This window comes from Danio rerio, chromosome 6 (genome assembly GCF_052040795.2).
Source record: "Danio rerio strain M-AB ecotype USA chromosome 6, GRCz13ab, whole genome shotgun sequence".
Taxonomy (NCBI): Eukaryota; Metazoa; Chordata; class Actinopteri; order Cypriniformes; family Danionidae; genus Danio; species Danio rerio.
The window spans coordinates 62,027,950-62,044,140 of record NC_141026.1 but is presented as its reverse complement, the minus strand read 5'-3'; the positions used below and the strand labels follow the sequence as shown (position 1 = coordinate 62,044,140).

Genomic DNA, 16,191 nt, shown 5'->3' with positions numbered 1-16,191 from the left:
GATTTCTCTGCTGGATCATCTGCTGATCTGCATCCCAATCATCACCAATACTGCAGAAGACCTACTGGAACCAGCATGGACCAAGATTCTCACATAAATCAGTCAAGTTTGGTGGAGAAGTCATGGTTTGGGGTTCATTCAGTATGGGGGTGTGCGAGAGATCTGCAACATCAACAGTCTGAGGGATCAAGACATCTGTGCTGCCCATTACATCACAAACCACAGGAGAGGGACAATTCTCCAGCAGGATAGCGCTCCTGCTCATACTTCAGCCCTCACATCAAAGCTCCTGAAGGTCAAGCTGCTCTAGGATTGGCCAGCCCAGTCACCAGACATCAACATTATTGAGCTGATGAAGGAGGAGATGTTGAAGATGAACACAAAGACTCTTGATGAACTCTGGGATCCTGCTGAAGGCTTTCTTCTTCATTCCAGATGACTTTATTAATCAGTGATGTGAGTCATGTCAGAGATGTATGGATGCAGTCCTCCAAGCTCATGATGGAGTCAGACACAATATTCATTCTGTCTCCACTGCAGCAGGACTTTATATTCTATACTGGACATTATTTCTGTTCAGTGATGACACTTTAGTCTGAGCAGAGTCAGAGCGCACTGTCCTCATCAAATCAGTCAACATCAAGACATGATCAGATTTACTGAGCTCAAATCAGCAAAATCTAGAGGCCTTCACGTTTCATAGAGACACTTCTGACACCAGATCATCAACCAGAAGAGCAGTTATTATTTGTGTTTTTTAATTATTTGGGTCCCACTTTATATTAAGTGTCCTTAACTACTATGTACTTGCATCAAAAAATAAATACAATGTACTTACCGTGTTCATAATGTGTTTGAGAACACTTGTGGTGCTCTTGAGTTGGGATAGGGGTTGGGTTATGGACAGGTTTGGTGGTATTGGTAGGTTTAAGAGGGGGTAAAGTGTAAGGGATGGTCAACAGTGTATTTATAAATGTAATTACAGAAGTTAATTACAGATGTAATTACATTCAGGTATTTAATCAAGCATAAGTACAAAATAAATACATGTATTTACACAATAAGTACATTGTAACAAACTATTAATTCTTGTGTAAGTACATATTAGTAAAAGCCAGTTAATATAAAGTGGGACCATTTTTTTGGATAGGCCACAAGACTTTGGTCAGGTAGTGTATCTGTGTGTGCGTGCAGGGGTGGACTTAAACAAGGTAAGCAGCTGCTTAGGGGAATTAGGGGCTCCAACCAATGCCAAGGCAAGAAGCCTATATTAATCATAAAGCTCTTTTTTTTTATTCTCTATCATGTGTTGTAAAATCTGTCTATAACTGTTAAGATTTTAACGTTATTACTTCTTTTCAAAATTGGGGGGCCCCCTGAATAATGGTACGTTCCATCCGTATTGCACCTGTGCTGTTCCGTTCCTAATGTTACTCTTCACAACGAGCTGCGGGTAATGCCGTTAGTCTCTCCTCCGCCTCAGAGTGCTCAAAGGCGATACAGTGCCACACAGCCGTCTCACACAGCAGCAGCATTGAGAGCAGATCATTCCTCTGCATATCAACAAATGTTTTAGCATCGCGAGCGTGAGGTATTTCCCTGGTACAGTCAGGGAAAACAGATCTGCTTCTCCTTTGTTTTAAATGTAAAAGGTTTGTTGTTTTCTTTCAGTTCATTATTTATTACTATTAAAATCTAATCACAAAAATGGCTAATTAACTGTACATCAGGGTGCCCAAACTCAGTCCTGGAGGGCCGGTGTCCTGCAAAGTCTAGTTCCAACCTCAGTCAGACACAGCTGGGCCAGCTGATCAAGCTCTTACTAAGCTTTCTAGAAACATCTGTGCAGGTGTGTTAAGACTAGTTGGAGCTAAATTCTGCAGGACAGCGGCCCTCCAGGACCAAGTTTGGATACCCCTGGACATAGTTGGTGAACTTTTTTTTTTTTTTTTTGTGAAATTATTTCTTTTAATTTTACATTAGGAAGATAAAGGTTCCCTTAAATATTCAAATATATTAAATATACTTAATAATATATAAATAATATATATATATAACAGTTTATTTTTCAAAAATGCTAGGGCCTCAATACCTGGAATTGCTTTGGGTTCCCAAATCACTAAATCCGCCCCTGTGTGTGTGTGTGTCTGTGTGTGTGTGTGTGTGTTTGTGTGTGTGTGTGTGTGTTCTCACCGGCAGTGAGCCGTCGTCTCTCCTGCTGCTGCTGCTGTTCTTCTGTGGGAGTTTTGCTTGTTTCAGAATAATGGCCGCTTGTTCACAATACGCCACATCTGTGATGAAGATCTCCTCCATCTGCAACCCCTGAGTGTCCTGACCACTGACAGCTGCACACACACACACACACACACACACACACACACACACAATGTTAAGAGCTGTTTCCATTGACAGCGTGAAGCGTTCGCTATCTGATCAATTTGAATATCATTTGCATATGAAAAGGCAGGAAATTGCATCTTGTGTTGAAAGGGCAGACGCTGCGTTGAAGAGCGCCGCGCGGCAGAGTACAGTTCAGCCATCATTAACATGAGTCCATCGCCAGTGCAGTCTGAAGCATTATTAAACACACATACACTCTGATATCTATTGCTAAACACAGCCCTGAGTACAGAGCAGGCTGGAGCCACGCTTCAGTCCCACAGCAGCAACAGTTACAGTGTGTGTTACGCTTGTGTCACCACTCAAACAAAAGACCTGCAGAATCAAAACACTTGAAGATTGTCAGTCATGCTAATGTATGTGTGTGTGTGTGTTGATCTGCAGTTGTTCTGACTGTTGTTTGTGTGTTGCTATGCGGTTATTCTGACTGTGTGTTGCTATGCAGGTGTTTTGATTGTTGTTTTTGTGTTGCTATGCAGTTGTTCTGACTGTTGTTTGTGTGTTGCTATGCGCTTGATTTGACTGTTGTTTGTGTGTTGCTATGCGGTTGTTCTGACTGTTGTTTGTGTGTTGCTATGCGGTTGATCTGACTGTTTGTGTGTTGCTATGCGCTTGATTTGACTGTTGTTTGTGTGTTGCTATGCGGTTGTTCTGACTGTTGTTTGTGTGTTGCTATGCGGTTATTCTGACTGTGTGTTGCTATGCAGTTGTTTTGATTGTTGTTTTTGTGTTGCTATGCGGTTGTTTTGACTGTGTTGCTATGCGGTTGTTCTGACTGTTGTTTGTGTGTTGCTATGCGGTTGTTCTGACTGTTGTTTGTGTGTTGCTATGCGCTTGTTCTGACTGTTGTTTGTGTTTTGCTATGAGCTTGTTCTGACTGTTGTTTGTGTTTTGCTATGCTGTTATTCTGACTGTGTGTTGCTATGCAGTTGTTCTGACTGTTTGTGTGTTGCTATGCGCTTGATTTGACTGTTGTTTGTGTGTTGCTATGCGGTTGTTCTGACTGTTGTTTGTGTGTTGCTATGCGCTTGTTCTGACTGTTTGTGTGTTGCTATGCGGTTGTTCTGACTGTTGTTTGATTGTTGCTATGCAGTTGCTATGATGGTTTGACATTGCGATGATACTAGGCTTTTCCTGCTTTATAGTTGCTATTTCCTATTATTTTAAAGCTTCTTTGCATTTCAGTAGAAAAGGAAAGTGTGTGTGTGTGTGTGTGTATGAGAGAGTGTGTGTACCTGATCGTTGTGTCTTTGTCACACTCTCCATGTTTCTGAGTGTGTCAGATTCGCTGTTGTACGTCTCAGAATCTGCTGACTGAATAGAAAACATTTATTTACACACACACACACGTAGACACACGATGCGTTATCAGTGTGTGATGAACAGAACTGAAGCCATTATTCAGATGTGGCTGATATGATCTGACATGACGTGAATGTGCATTGTCTGCTACACACACACACACACACACACACACACACACACATACGCACACACAGGCCTTTACAAATGCCACGAGTGACTGTTTCTCCACATAGGCATTGTCCTGCTGCCATGATATAACAATAAACACCAGCATATCTTCACTTTAAGTTGATTTTACGCATGCAAGCAAATCTGATGCACGTCAGCGGTGCACGACGCCTTTTTAATTTCACTGTCAAAGCCAAATTCTAATTTTACTACACATTTAACCAGTCTTATAGGTCACTGGAACAGTGGGCAGTGGAATGAAGGTATAGAAGTCTTTGAAAAAGGTAAGTTTCACAAGAGTCTGCAGAAAGCGCATGTTCACATAGCATCAGCAAAGCAGCACAATAAAATAATAAATGCAGTTTGTTTAACTGTATTTTATTGATGTGCACATGTGTGCTCATGTTAATATGACTCCAGACTTATTCAAATACAAATGCACCACATATTTCAAAGTCACAGATATTATAGTTTTAAATATAATACAAAACATTTAATTAACTTTAAATTTTCATTTATTTTAATGTCCTTTTTGCAGTGTGGTGCGCAACAGATTGCAGCACAATACCTTTTAAAGTGACATTTCACTCAGTAATGACAATTAACTCCTTATTTACTCATCCTCAAGTGAGAATAAACCTTCATGAGTTTCTTTATTCTGTAAATAACTAGTTTCTAGTCTAAATATCTGAAAATCTTAAATCAAGAATTATTTTCTAGACCAGCAAAAAATAATGTCTTGTTTTCAGAATGAAAATTAAGTGCGTTTTTCCTTAAAACAAGCTAAATAATAATAATAACAATAACAATAATAACATTAATATAATAATAATAATAATATGATGATAATAATAATAATAATAATAATAATGTAAATACAATAATAATGATGATAATAATATAATAATAATAATAATAATAAAATAATAATATAATAATATAACAATAATAATAATATAATAATATTAATAATAATAATGTAAATACAATAATAATGATTATAATAATAATAATAATGATGATAATAATAATATAATAATATAACAATAATAATAATATGATAATAATAATATAAATATAATAATATAATAATAATAAAAAACAAAAAGATAATAATAAAAATGTAATAATAATAATATAATACTGATAAAAATAATAATAATAAAAAAACATTATAATAATACATTCATGCATTTTCTTGTCGGCTTAGTCCCTTTATTAATCCGGGGTCGCCACAGTGGAATGAACTGCCAACTTATCCAGCAATTTACGCAGCGGATGCCCTTCCAGCCGCAACCCATCCCTGGGAAACATCCACACACACACATTTACACACACACTACGGACAATTAAGCCTACCCAATTCACCTGTATCACATGTGTTTGGACTGTGGGGGAAACCGGAGCACCCGGAGGAAACTCACACAAACGCAGGGAGAACATGCAAACTCCACAAAGAATCACCAACTCAGCCGAGCCTCGAACCAGCGACCCAGCGACCTTCTTGCTGTGAGGCGATAGCAGTACGCCAATGCTTCACCCTAATAATAATAATAATAATAATAATAATAATAATAATAATAATAATAATAATACTGATAAAATAAATATAATAATAATAATAATCATATAATTAAACAAAAATAATATAATAATATAATATAATAATATAAATAACAAGAATGATATAATAATAATAATAATAATACTGATGAAAATAATAATAACATAATAATAATAATAATAATAATAATATAATAATAGTAGTAGTATTAGTAGTAGTAATCCTATGCCAAAAGGGGAATTTTATTTTGACTCATTATTTCTGAAAACAAGACTATATTTTGTGCTTGTCTAGAAAATGCTTCTTGATTTATGAGTTTATAGATATTTAGACTAGAAACGAGACAAAAACTCAGAGTGAGAAAAGCATTTATTATTGTATACACCGCGCTGTAAAGCGCTCATCAGATTTTAGATTATTGGGAGTGTGTGTACTCTAAAATCCACCCTATAAATCATAAGCACTTTGTAAGATCAATTTGTTCTCAGATTCTCTGTAAAGTGACGTAACTGGTGTTTCCCCATTGACGCGCCCTGATGAGCAGTTAACACTCCGCCATTGTTTCTCAATGCTGCCAAACCTCAGCGTTTGAGGAGTTCGGGTGTATGACGAGATAATGAACATCGTCATTATTACACCTTTTAGATTACTCACATGTATCTGTTTATTTACTTATGGAAATGTGTATTAATTGGGCTGCATAGTGGCTCAATGGTTAGCACTGTCGCCTCACAGCAAGAAGATCGCCGGTTGGAGTCCGGCGGCTCAGTTGGTGTTTCCGTGTGGAGTTTGGGTTTTCACCAGGTTTCCTCGACAGCTATAGGTGAATTGGCCATATTGTATAAGAGTGTGTGTAAATGTGAGTTTGTATAAGTGTTTCCCAGTATTGGGTTGCAGCTGGAAGGGCATCCCCTGTGTAAAACATAATTGGTGGTTCATTCTGCTGTGGCGACCATTGATAAATAAGGGAGTAAGCTGAAGGAAACTGAATGAATGAATGTCTGTAAATATATATTCATTCAGTTTTTATATTCATTTCAGTAGCCTCCTTGACTAAAATCCAAATGTGTAAATGATTTATTTACTATACAGTTTGTGCACTGCAAGTAATCCCTTTCTTTCTCTGAGTTTTAGTCTTGTTTCTAGTCCAAATATCTAACAATTCTAAAATCAAGAAGCATTTTCTGGACAAGCACCAAAATATAGTGCTGTTTTCAGACATAATGAGTCAAAATGAAGAGAGATTTAATTAAAACAACCACAATAATCTGACAATGGAGGAAGCAGAGTAATCTTGTTTTCACTTTGGGACTTTATTATTCTGCTTCCTCCATTGTCAGATTATTCTGCTTGTTTTAATTAAATCTCTCTTCATTTTGACTCATTATGTCTGAAAACAGCACTATATTTTGGTGCTTGTCCAGAAAATGCTTCTTGATTTAGGAATATTGAGATATGTGGACTAGAAACAAGACTAAACAGTGCATTTTTGGAGCTTTAACCCTATAAGAACCTAAAATGTGTTAATTGAGCATCTGCTGACCCTTTAAATCTATTCTACACCTACAAAACACCAAAAACATCATTCATATGAAGAAATGAAGTCACATCCAAGCATTTTCCCGCTGTTACCTGAGTGATGGCGGAGGTGAAGACGTCTCGAACGTGTCTCGGTGGTGTTTTGTTCCTCTTGCGCAGTGAGCAGGTGTAGGAGTCGATGCGTCTCTGAACCGCCGCTGCTTGAGTTTTAGTGAGAGTCGAAAACAGCACGGCTTTATCCACGTCTTCTTCACCGCTGACTAGAGACAAACCAGCATCCTGCAGCCACAGCTCCTCCTGCTCCCCGTCTACACACACACACACACACACACACACACGGGTACGCCAGTAAGTGCTTATGAACTGTAGAGTGCATTTTTACAATTATAGGGTGGCTGTGTACACACACATCCTAAATAGTTTGCTTCCAAGTATGCACACACACACAAACACACAAAAACATACTTACACACCTATGCACAAACACACATACAGACACACAAATATATGCACACACTCATACAGAAATGCTCAAACACACACACACCTACAAACACAGACACATGCAAACAAATACTCACACACAAAAACACACACAAAGAGATTCATGCACACACACGCACACAAAACACACACAAAACACACACAAAGAGATTCATACACACACACACACACACAAAACACACACACAAAGAGATTCATACACACTGACACACTCACACACAAAAACACACACAAAGAGATTCATACACACACACGCACACACACACAAACAAAAAACACACACACATGCATGCATACAAACAAACTCAAACACAAAAACACACAGAGATTCATACACAACACACACATGCATACAAACACACTCACAACACACACACAAAGAGATTCATACACGCACAAACACACAAAACATACACACACATGCATACAAACACTTGCGTAAAAAACACACACAAAGAGATTTATACATGCACACACACACACACACACACACACACATACACATAAACACACATGCATACAAACAAACTCGCACACAAAAACACACACACATGCATACCAACACACTCACGCACAAAAACCCACACACATACACACACATACATACGAACACACTCACGCACAAAAACACACACACACATGCATACAAACACACTCACACACAAAAACGCACACACACATGCATAAAAACACACTCACGCACAAAAACCCACACACAAATGCATACAAACACACTCATGCACAAAAACACACACACACACATGCATACAAACACACTTACACACAAAAACACACACACATGCATACAAACACACTCATGCACAAAAACACACACACACATGCATACAAAATTACTCACACACAAAACACACACACGCATACAAACACACTCACACACAAAAACACACACACACACACATGCATACAAAAACACTCACGCACAAAAACACACACACATGCATACAAAATTACTCACACACAAAACACACACACAAGCATACAAACACACTCACGCACAAAAACACACACACACACATGCATACAAAATTACTCACACACAAAAACACACACACATGCATACAAACACACGCACAAAAACACACACACATGCATACAGAATTACTCACACACACACACATGCATACAAACACACTCATGCACAAAAACACACACACACATGCATACAAAAACATTCACACACACACACACGCATACAAACACACTCACACACAAAAACACACACACACATGCATACAAACACACTCACGCACAAAAACACACACACACATGCATACAAAAACACTCACACACAAAACACACACACACACACACACATACAAACACACTCACACACAAAAACACACACACATGCATACAAACACACTCGCACAAAAAACACACACACGCAAACAAAGACATACACAAATGCACAAACACACACACACAAACGCAAGTACACATGCACACACACACACACACACACACACACACATGTACAGCTGTTTTTATGGGAACTTGTTGTAGCTGTAGTGATGTTTGTAGCAAACACTCTGCACTGTTACATCCACACAATCCTTCATTCTGAACGATTTATCAGCCCTTTTCATTATGGGGACCCCAATGTATACAATACAACGTACACAGACACACACACACACACACACACACACACACACACACACACCTTCAGACTGTCGTGAGTCTCGTCTGCTGCTCTCCGGCTCACAGTCGCTCCTGATCGTCTCCACTTCAGTCCAGAAAGACTCCAGACTCAGGCTCTGTGCGTGTGTGTGTGTCTGTGATGCGGTCGAGGGCTCTGGAGAGTCCGGCTGTGGGTCCCGAGGGTCCGTCCGGGACTCTACATTCATCGCGGAGAAGCTGCAGTCCCTGAAACAACAAAACAAGATGATGATGATGATGAAGAACCATCCTGCACTGCACAACAGGCCTTACTCACAGCTTTTGTTTTGATTCTAATAATAATAATATTAACACATTTTATTTAAAGGCGCCTTTCAACTCAAGGACACCGTACAATCAACAAGAGCAGTAAAACAACAAGGGGAATAATAAAATAAACACAGCAATAGTGCAGATAAAACTAAGCAATAAAAGCCATCTTAAATTGATTTGGACAGTGTGAGGGAGTCAGGGTTTCTGATGGCGGGTGGTAGTGAGTTCCAAAGCCGTGGAGCAGAGCGACTAAATGCTCTGTTGCCCATAGACTCAAGACGAGAAGAGGGAACAGACAAGTGGAGGGAGGAAGAAGATCACAGGGTGCGAGAAGGAGCAGACATGTGAATGAGGGCAGACAAATAAGGAGGGATGAGATTGTGGATGGCTTTAAATGTTAACATCAAGATTTAAAAGTCAATTGGAAAATGAACAGGTGACCAGTGAAGCTGCTGCAGGACAGGGGTGATGTGATGAGAAGAAGGGTGATGGTGATGATACGGGCAGCTGAGTTCTGGACCAACTGAAGCTTACGGAGAGATTTATGAGTGAGACCAAAGAGAAGAGAGTTGCAGTAATCTAACCGAGATGTGACAAGGCTATAAACGAGAACAGCAGTGGCATGAGGGGTAAGAGAAGTGTGGAGACGGTTAATGTTGCGTTGGTGGAAGTAAGCAGACCGAGTGATGTTATTACTGTGAGTATCAAAAGATATCTGCTGTCAAGGATGAGTCCGAATTCTAGTCCCAATATCTAAAATGATTAAATCAAGAAGCAGTTTACAGACAAGCGAAATGTGTATTGTTTTCTGACATAATCAGTCAATAATAATCATATAATAATCATCATTTTCAACATTTAAACAAGAATATTTTAGCTTGTTTTATGGAAATCTCTCTTCATTTTGACTCATTATTTCTGAAAACAACACTATATTTGTGCTTGTCTAATTCATTTTCCTTCAGCTTAGTCCCTTTATTTATCAAGGGTTGCCACAGCGGCATGAACCGCCAACATATCTAGCATATGTTTTACGCATTGGGTGCCCTTCCAGCTGCAACCCAGTACTGGGAAACACCCATACACACTCATACATTGCAGCCAGTGTAGTTGATCAGTTCCCCTATAGCGCATGTGTTTGGACTGTGGGGGAAACCGGAGCACCTGGATGAAAACCACACCAACACAGGGAGAACATGCAAACTGACCCAGTCGGGACTTGAACCAGAGACCTGAGTGCTGTGAGTCGACAGTGCTAACCCCTGAGCCACAGTGCTGCCCTTTTTTCCTGTCTAGAAAATTCAATTGAAGTTTTTTGTATTGCACTTTTTACAATAATTATCAATGCAAAGCATTATTACTATAATAAATGTTTCTGTATTTAAGAAAGTTCAGATATTTGGACTAAAAACAAGACAAAAACTCGCTTAAAAACTTGTTAATAAGAACAGAAACGCATTGTTTGGCAGTGTGGAGGTTAATTCAGGGAAAAGTGTGATGAGTTTCATCATCCGTGAGTGTGATTGACCAATGCAGGAGTATCATTCAGCTCAAGCAGAGGTTTCTTTAACATGCTAATGATAGTCAAGTGGACATTAATGAAGAGGCGCTGGTTAAACCGGTTTTGTATTTATATCCACTGATTTAATCAAAGCTGAAACCCCTTAAGCCTGGTTTATACTACACGTCAGCTAGTTCGCTTGTGTGTGTGCGCGACGAATGTGACGTCATCGCTGTGTTTGCGGAGGCTCGCTATGGGTGTGCGTGACATGATTTCGGCCGGCAGAGCGCATTATTCTTTTGAGACTCGAGTGAACAGTGCACGCGGTGACACATTGAGTTTAATATGAAACACTTTGAAGAGGTTTTGTCTGAAACAGAACGACTGTACAGACATCATTATGATCCGTGATCAGAGAGATAACCTGATGATCAATAATTCATAGAAAAAGCAACAGCTGTGGGAAACGAGGAAAGGTTTTGGTAAAAGGTTTGGAAAAAGCTGAGGGGTGAGTTTGTTAAAGTCAAAAGAGGCCATGGCAAAAGTGGAAACCTGGAGTCTGTTCTTCGTACGTGGATTACTCAGTTAGCTGGATTTGGTTATTGACGATTTGACACAATCCAGGATCGTTTCGTTCTTCAAAGCTGATCCGAGAGTTGTTGTCATAGCAACAGTTCTGCTAGCTCAAACCTGATCGGGAGCAGGTTCATTCACATAAACAGGATTAGATCGGCTCAGTTCAAGCTAAGATAATACAGAAAGTATGTTCCGAATTCTGATATTTTCTTACAGTAGTAGTTATATACACTTGGGAAAATGGTACATATTTTTTAACTATATATATATAAAGTTATAGTCATTTATAAAATAAATAAAGTTATACATATTAATAAAACTTATGCAATCTACACCCTCGAAATGAAAGTACAAAGACTCACCTGCTGGTGCACAGAGAAAACTTATTGATATGAACTTTTTAGATCGCTTTAGTACAAATTGTGTATGATAGAAATGCAGAATAAGGGACTTTTTTAAAGCAATAATACATTTATGCAGTCATAAACATGTTTTGATAGTTAATATGCCAGTGATTTGATGCTTCATTAATGTTGCAGACGCCTTTACCAATATGAAAATGCTTTTGTAAACAACCAGTTATTCTTTACACCGATTAAAAAGCGGCTACTATAATAAAGAAAATCTTCTCTAAATGTAGAACTAAATACATTGATTTGCACTGAAATACATGATGAATACACTCGACACATGAAAGTGTAAAGCCTGCAGCTCAAAACAAATGTGGAAGGTTATTGCGTGTCATATTTAACAAACCGTTTCTGCTAATTTGATGTAATTTTGCTCACATGGATAATTGAATATTAATCAGATGATGTCATTACGCTGCTGTGCCGTCAGCCAATCACTGCATTGCTGATCATGATTTCGAGGATCGATAGATCTGTCCTTCACAACACAAGCAGATCTCAGATCAGTTCATCCAGACATTCTAATCTGATTCACAAACTTGTTTGAAGAACCAAATTAGCGAGAGATCAGTTATCAAGATTAAAAGATCCAGGATCTGCCAAATCATCTTAGATCATTTAATCGAGGTACGAAGAACAGACCCCTGATACACAATTACAGAATATGTTTATCCACCAGTCGCAGGTTTAACACTGATGAAGATATTAAATCCTGAATTTACAACAGTTTAATAGTTACAAAACTAAATAAGGAACAAATTATTGCTTTAATAACTGGTGAGGACATTTGAGCCTGTCGGTTTACAGTACACTGATGCCTGTTTTAGGCGTTATTGGTGATCATGGTCAGGAATGTTGGAGCATCATTGCCTCTTTAGCATAAGTAGAGGACAGAAACTAGCCAGACAGTCATGTGGGAACTGTGGAGCGGGCTAAATCTAGAGTAATGCCAGTAGTTTTTAGTAAGTGTACTTTTTTTGCTTTTATTCTTGCCATAATAAAATATATATTTGCAGAGAAACCCATGTTCTGCTGTCTTTAATACTTTAATAAACTATAAAAGGTAAAACTGTCCGAGATATGAACAAAAGCAAGTGATGCATCAACGATTGATTTAAAAAAAAAAATCTTGAATGGTTATTAAAACGTTTATAATCATTAAAATAATTTAGAAAAACAAAAAAATTCCTTATATAAAATAATAATACCGAATGATATTAATTATATGACGTAGTTCTGGAAATTTCCTACTTCTTTTACCACTTCTTCGTTTATCTGTCTGATTTTGCGGTCAGTTTCTGTTGGCCGCCCCCTGTCGTTGTAAATGTGGCACGGATAAAAGCCTCGTCTGTTTTGTGAGGTGCGTGCGCAGTCAGCGGAGGTGCGCAGCAGGCAAAAGTATAAATCCAGCTTTAGACACAGATTTAAAGATGCACTCGACCTTCAGAGAGCAAACCAAGTCAATTCACAGACACTCGATACAAAACCAGCACAAGCAGCCAAACCAGCACAGTGACCAGAGCTGTGTTTCCATTCAAAGATGTCAATTAAACTTATACACACAACTGTAATATTGCAGAAAGCATCAGTGCATACAGCAGCGCCAATGATACACAGTAGAGCATCAGCAACTCAGCTCCTGCACACATATCACTGAGAGGAGTGGAGTTCTCCCCACGTCGACTATGTGTACATGGACATCAGTAATGCAGTGATTTGCCTTGATCTGAATAAGACAGTGATATGATGAAGGTGTTTACATGAGCTGCTTTCTGAATGTTCCTGTCATGATCCCGTCTTACATGTTACAGCACATAGATCCTTTTTGTCATCCACATTTCCACTGGAGTCTCAGGTAAATTCAGCTGTTTCATTATTCATTTGTGGACTTTTCCTGCAGTTTGGCACATTCAGGAACATTTCATGCCCCAGTGACAAACCAGGTATAGGATGCGAGTGTGAACTGCTGGAAGAGTGTAGTTTTCATGGAATGTTTGATACCGCACGCGAATGGGGAAATAAACCTGCACATTTCACAACGTGTGTGTCTGTGGTCCTTCACAATAGTGTCAGACAGCCGTGTGTGTGTAGAATATCCTGTCCAAAATACAGTGAAAATCCTACACCACAGTAATAGCTTGAATAAGATGTTTAAACGTCTGCACTCCACTTCAATAAAGACACTAAAATCAGCAAACTCCACATGCCATTATGACCCTAATCAGATTAAACTAATCAACAATCTCTGTTTTCATGGTCAGCTCTTCATCAGAGTATTGTCTTAATCATATTAATATCAGATTACTGGTGTCCATATAAACATACTCATTGTGAGGAATACAAGACACACACACACACACACACACACACACACACACACACACACACACATACACTGTACGCCTTGTTATGTGTTCTCAGTGTAATGATATAATCCTCTCGGCTGTACCTGGTATTGCTGTGAGTTTGAGTTTGTCTGGTTGAGTTTTTCTCATCTCGACGAAAACGCATCGGTCGACGAATTTTTCCATTCAGGACGAGTTTAGATCGAACCAAACGCACCGCTTTCTCCTCTCGAGGCTTCATCTCCATATAGAACATTCTCAATCAATGCAGATCAATAATTAATAATAATAATCCTCTGACTGAACATGTCCATCACTCATTCATTACTCCATTTCTGAGTGTAAAAATGTCCCACAATGATGCACACACACTTCAGTTCCACAGATTAATCCTTCATCAGCTGCTCACTGTTGTATATGAGCGTGTGTGTGTGTGTGTGTGTGCGTGAGTGTGTAGGACAAAACCAGCAATACCACATCTCTGACACCTAAACTTGCCCTTCTGGGACACACCCTCATTAACACGCATGCACACACACACACACACACACACACATTCACTGCTCATGCCATTCATAATTTAACAGATAAACAAACCCATAAACCTCTAACCCACATTTTCTTTTGCAATCAGACCAAATCATGTGTGAAAAACTGCGATGAATGTGCTGATAATTATATTTCCTGTAACTTCACATTTCCCTAGAAAAGTGCTGTTCATCCGCTGTCAGCCTCTTTTACTGCCTTTAAATTCACTGAAAGACACCGTTTCATTAGTGTTAAATCTGTTTCAAATAGTTTCAGGTCAAAGGTGCTCAATAAGAAAACGAACACAAAGAATAGTGCGAACATTAGCTGAACGTTTAGCTAACGGATAAAACTGTACCAGTTCTGTAGTGTAGTGATGTCCAGCCCTCATATCTCAAGCAGAATGCAATGATGAGCAGGGGATTTTGCATTTGTGTTAACAAGTAGTGAAGCATTGTTTAGCGAATCAAGTCTTAGATCAGAAGATGCCGCACACGTGTATAATATATCAGCATGATCGAGCACAGACAGATAAGAAGCTTCCACAAGGGTTTTTTTGGCATTTAAAGTAAAATTAGATTAGATTAATTTTTGAAATAAAAGCTTAACTGGGCCAATTGCCGTTTCAGTGTGGAGTTTGCATGTTCTCCCCGTGTTGGCATGGGCTTCTGCTCCAGTTTCCCCCACAGTACAAACACATGCGCTATAGGGGAATTCATACCTGTCAGCCCTCCCGTTTTTCCCGGGATTCTCTTATATTTTTCAATTTTATCCTGTTGTCGTCCTGTAAAGGTATTTTCCTTTATTTCTCCCGTATTTTTAGTCTTTCACATTATGAAGGGTGACAATAAACATTAAAGAGCCGACCCTCCCTATACGCAACCCATACCACCAAACCATCAGGGGACGCTTCTTGCTCTTAAATGTGAGTCTGTTCTGTGCATTCATTTTATTTAGGCATGAAAACTTCAAGGGCAACCCTTCTATGCAATCCTCAAAACAGTCAGCTCATGCAGCAGTGTGTGACTGTCAGACGCGCTGTATAGTGATAAACAGACGCTGTTTCCCAAACCGATTCTGTACACTGCATTTAAAGCAGAGTGAAAGTGGACACTCTGGGTTTTGGGTGCATATTTAAACAGATATATACACATAATAATAATAATAATAACTATAATATCTAATCATGTCAATCTTGGTAGATTTTCTTTTAAACACAACACATTTTGTCTTAAATGAGCATAAACAGTTTGGAAAGCAATCGAATGCTTTCACTATAGATGTGTGCATTTTTAAAGTGACAGCTCTATTATTTAATGCAAACAAACAAAAAATGTGAATGAGAGCTTCATGTGCTGCTCTTTAATCAGAATGTTTCAATTATACAGGGAAGAAAAG

At 38.8% G+C, this 16,191-nt stretch overlaps 1 protein-coding gene across 8 annotated transcripts in view; it reads right to left on the bottom strand.

The window, feature by feature from the left end:
* arhgap40 (Rho GTPase activating protein 40) overlaps positions 1–16,191 on the bottom strand; it is a 53,395-nt gene that overhangs the window by 20,030 nt on the left and 17,174 nt on the right. For 6 of the 8 annotated variants that reach the window (XR_015494425.1, XR_015494422.1, XR_015494423.1 and 3 more), the window contains 4 exons: positions 9,165–9,367; positions 7,070–7,284; positions 3,636–3,714; positions 2,194–2,345 (listed from right to left, as the gene is read on the bottom strand). Coding sequence is in view for 4 of the 8 variants with exons in the window: in XM_087258279.1 (XP_087114405.1) it covers positions 2,194–2,345; positions 3,636–3,714; positions 7,070–7,284; positions 9,165–9,367 (649 nt within the window). In the remaining 4 variants the exon portion in view is untranslated. Of the gene's footprint in view, positions 1–2,193; positions 2,346–3,635; positions 3,715–7,069; positions 7,285–9,164; positions 9,368–14,369; positions 14,685–16,191 lie in introns of those variants that run through there. The other 2 variants (XR_015494424.1, XM_087258281.1) reach the window with 1 other exon arrangement.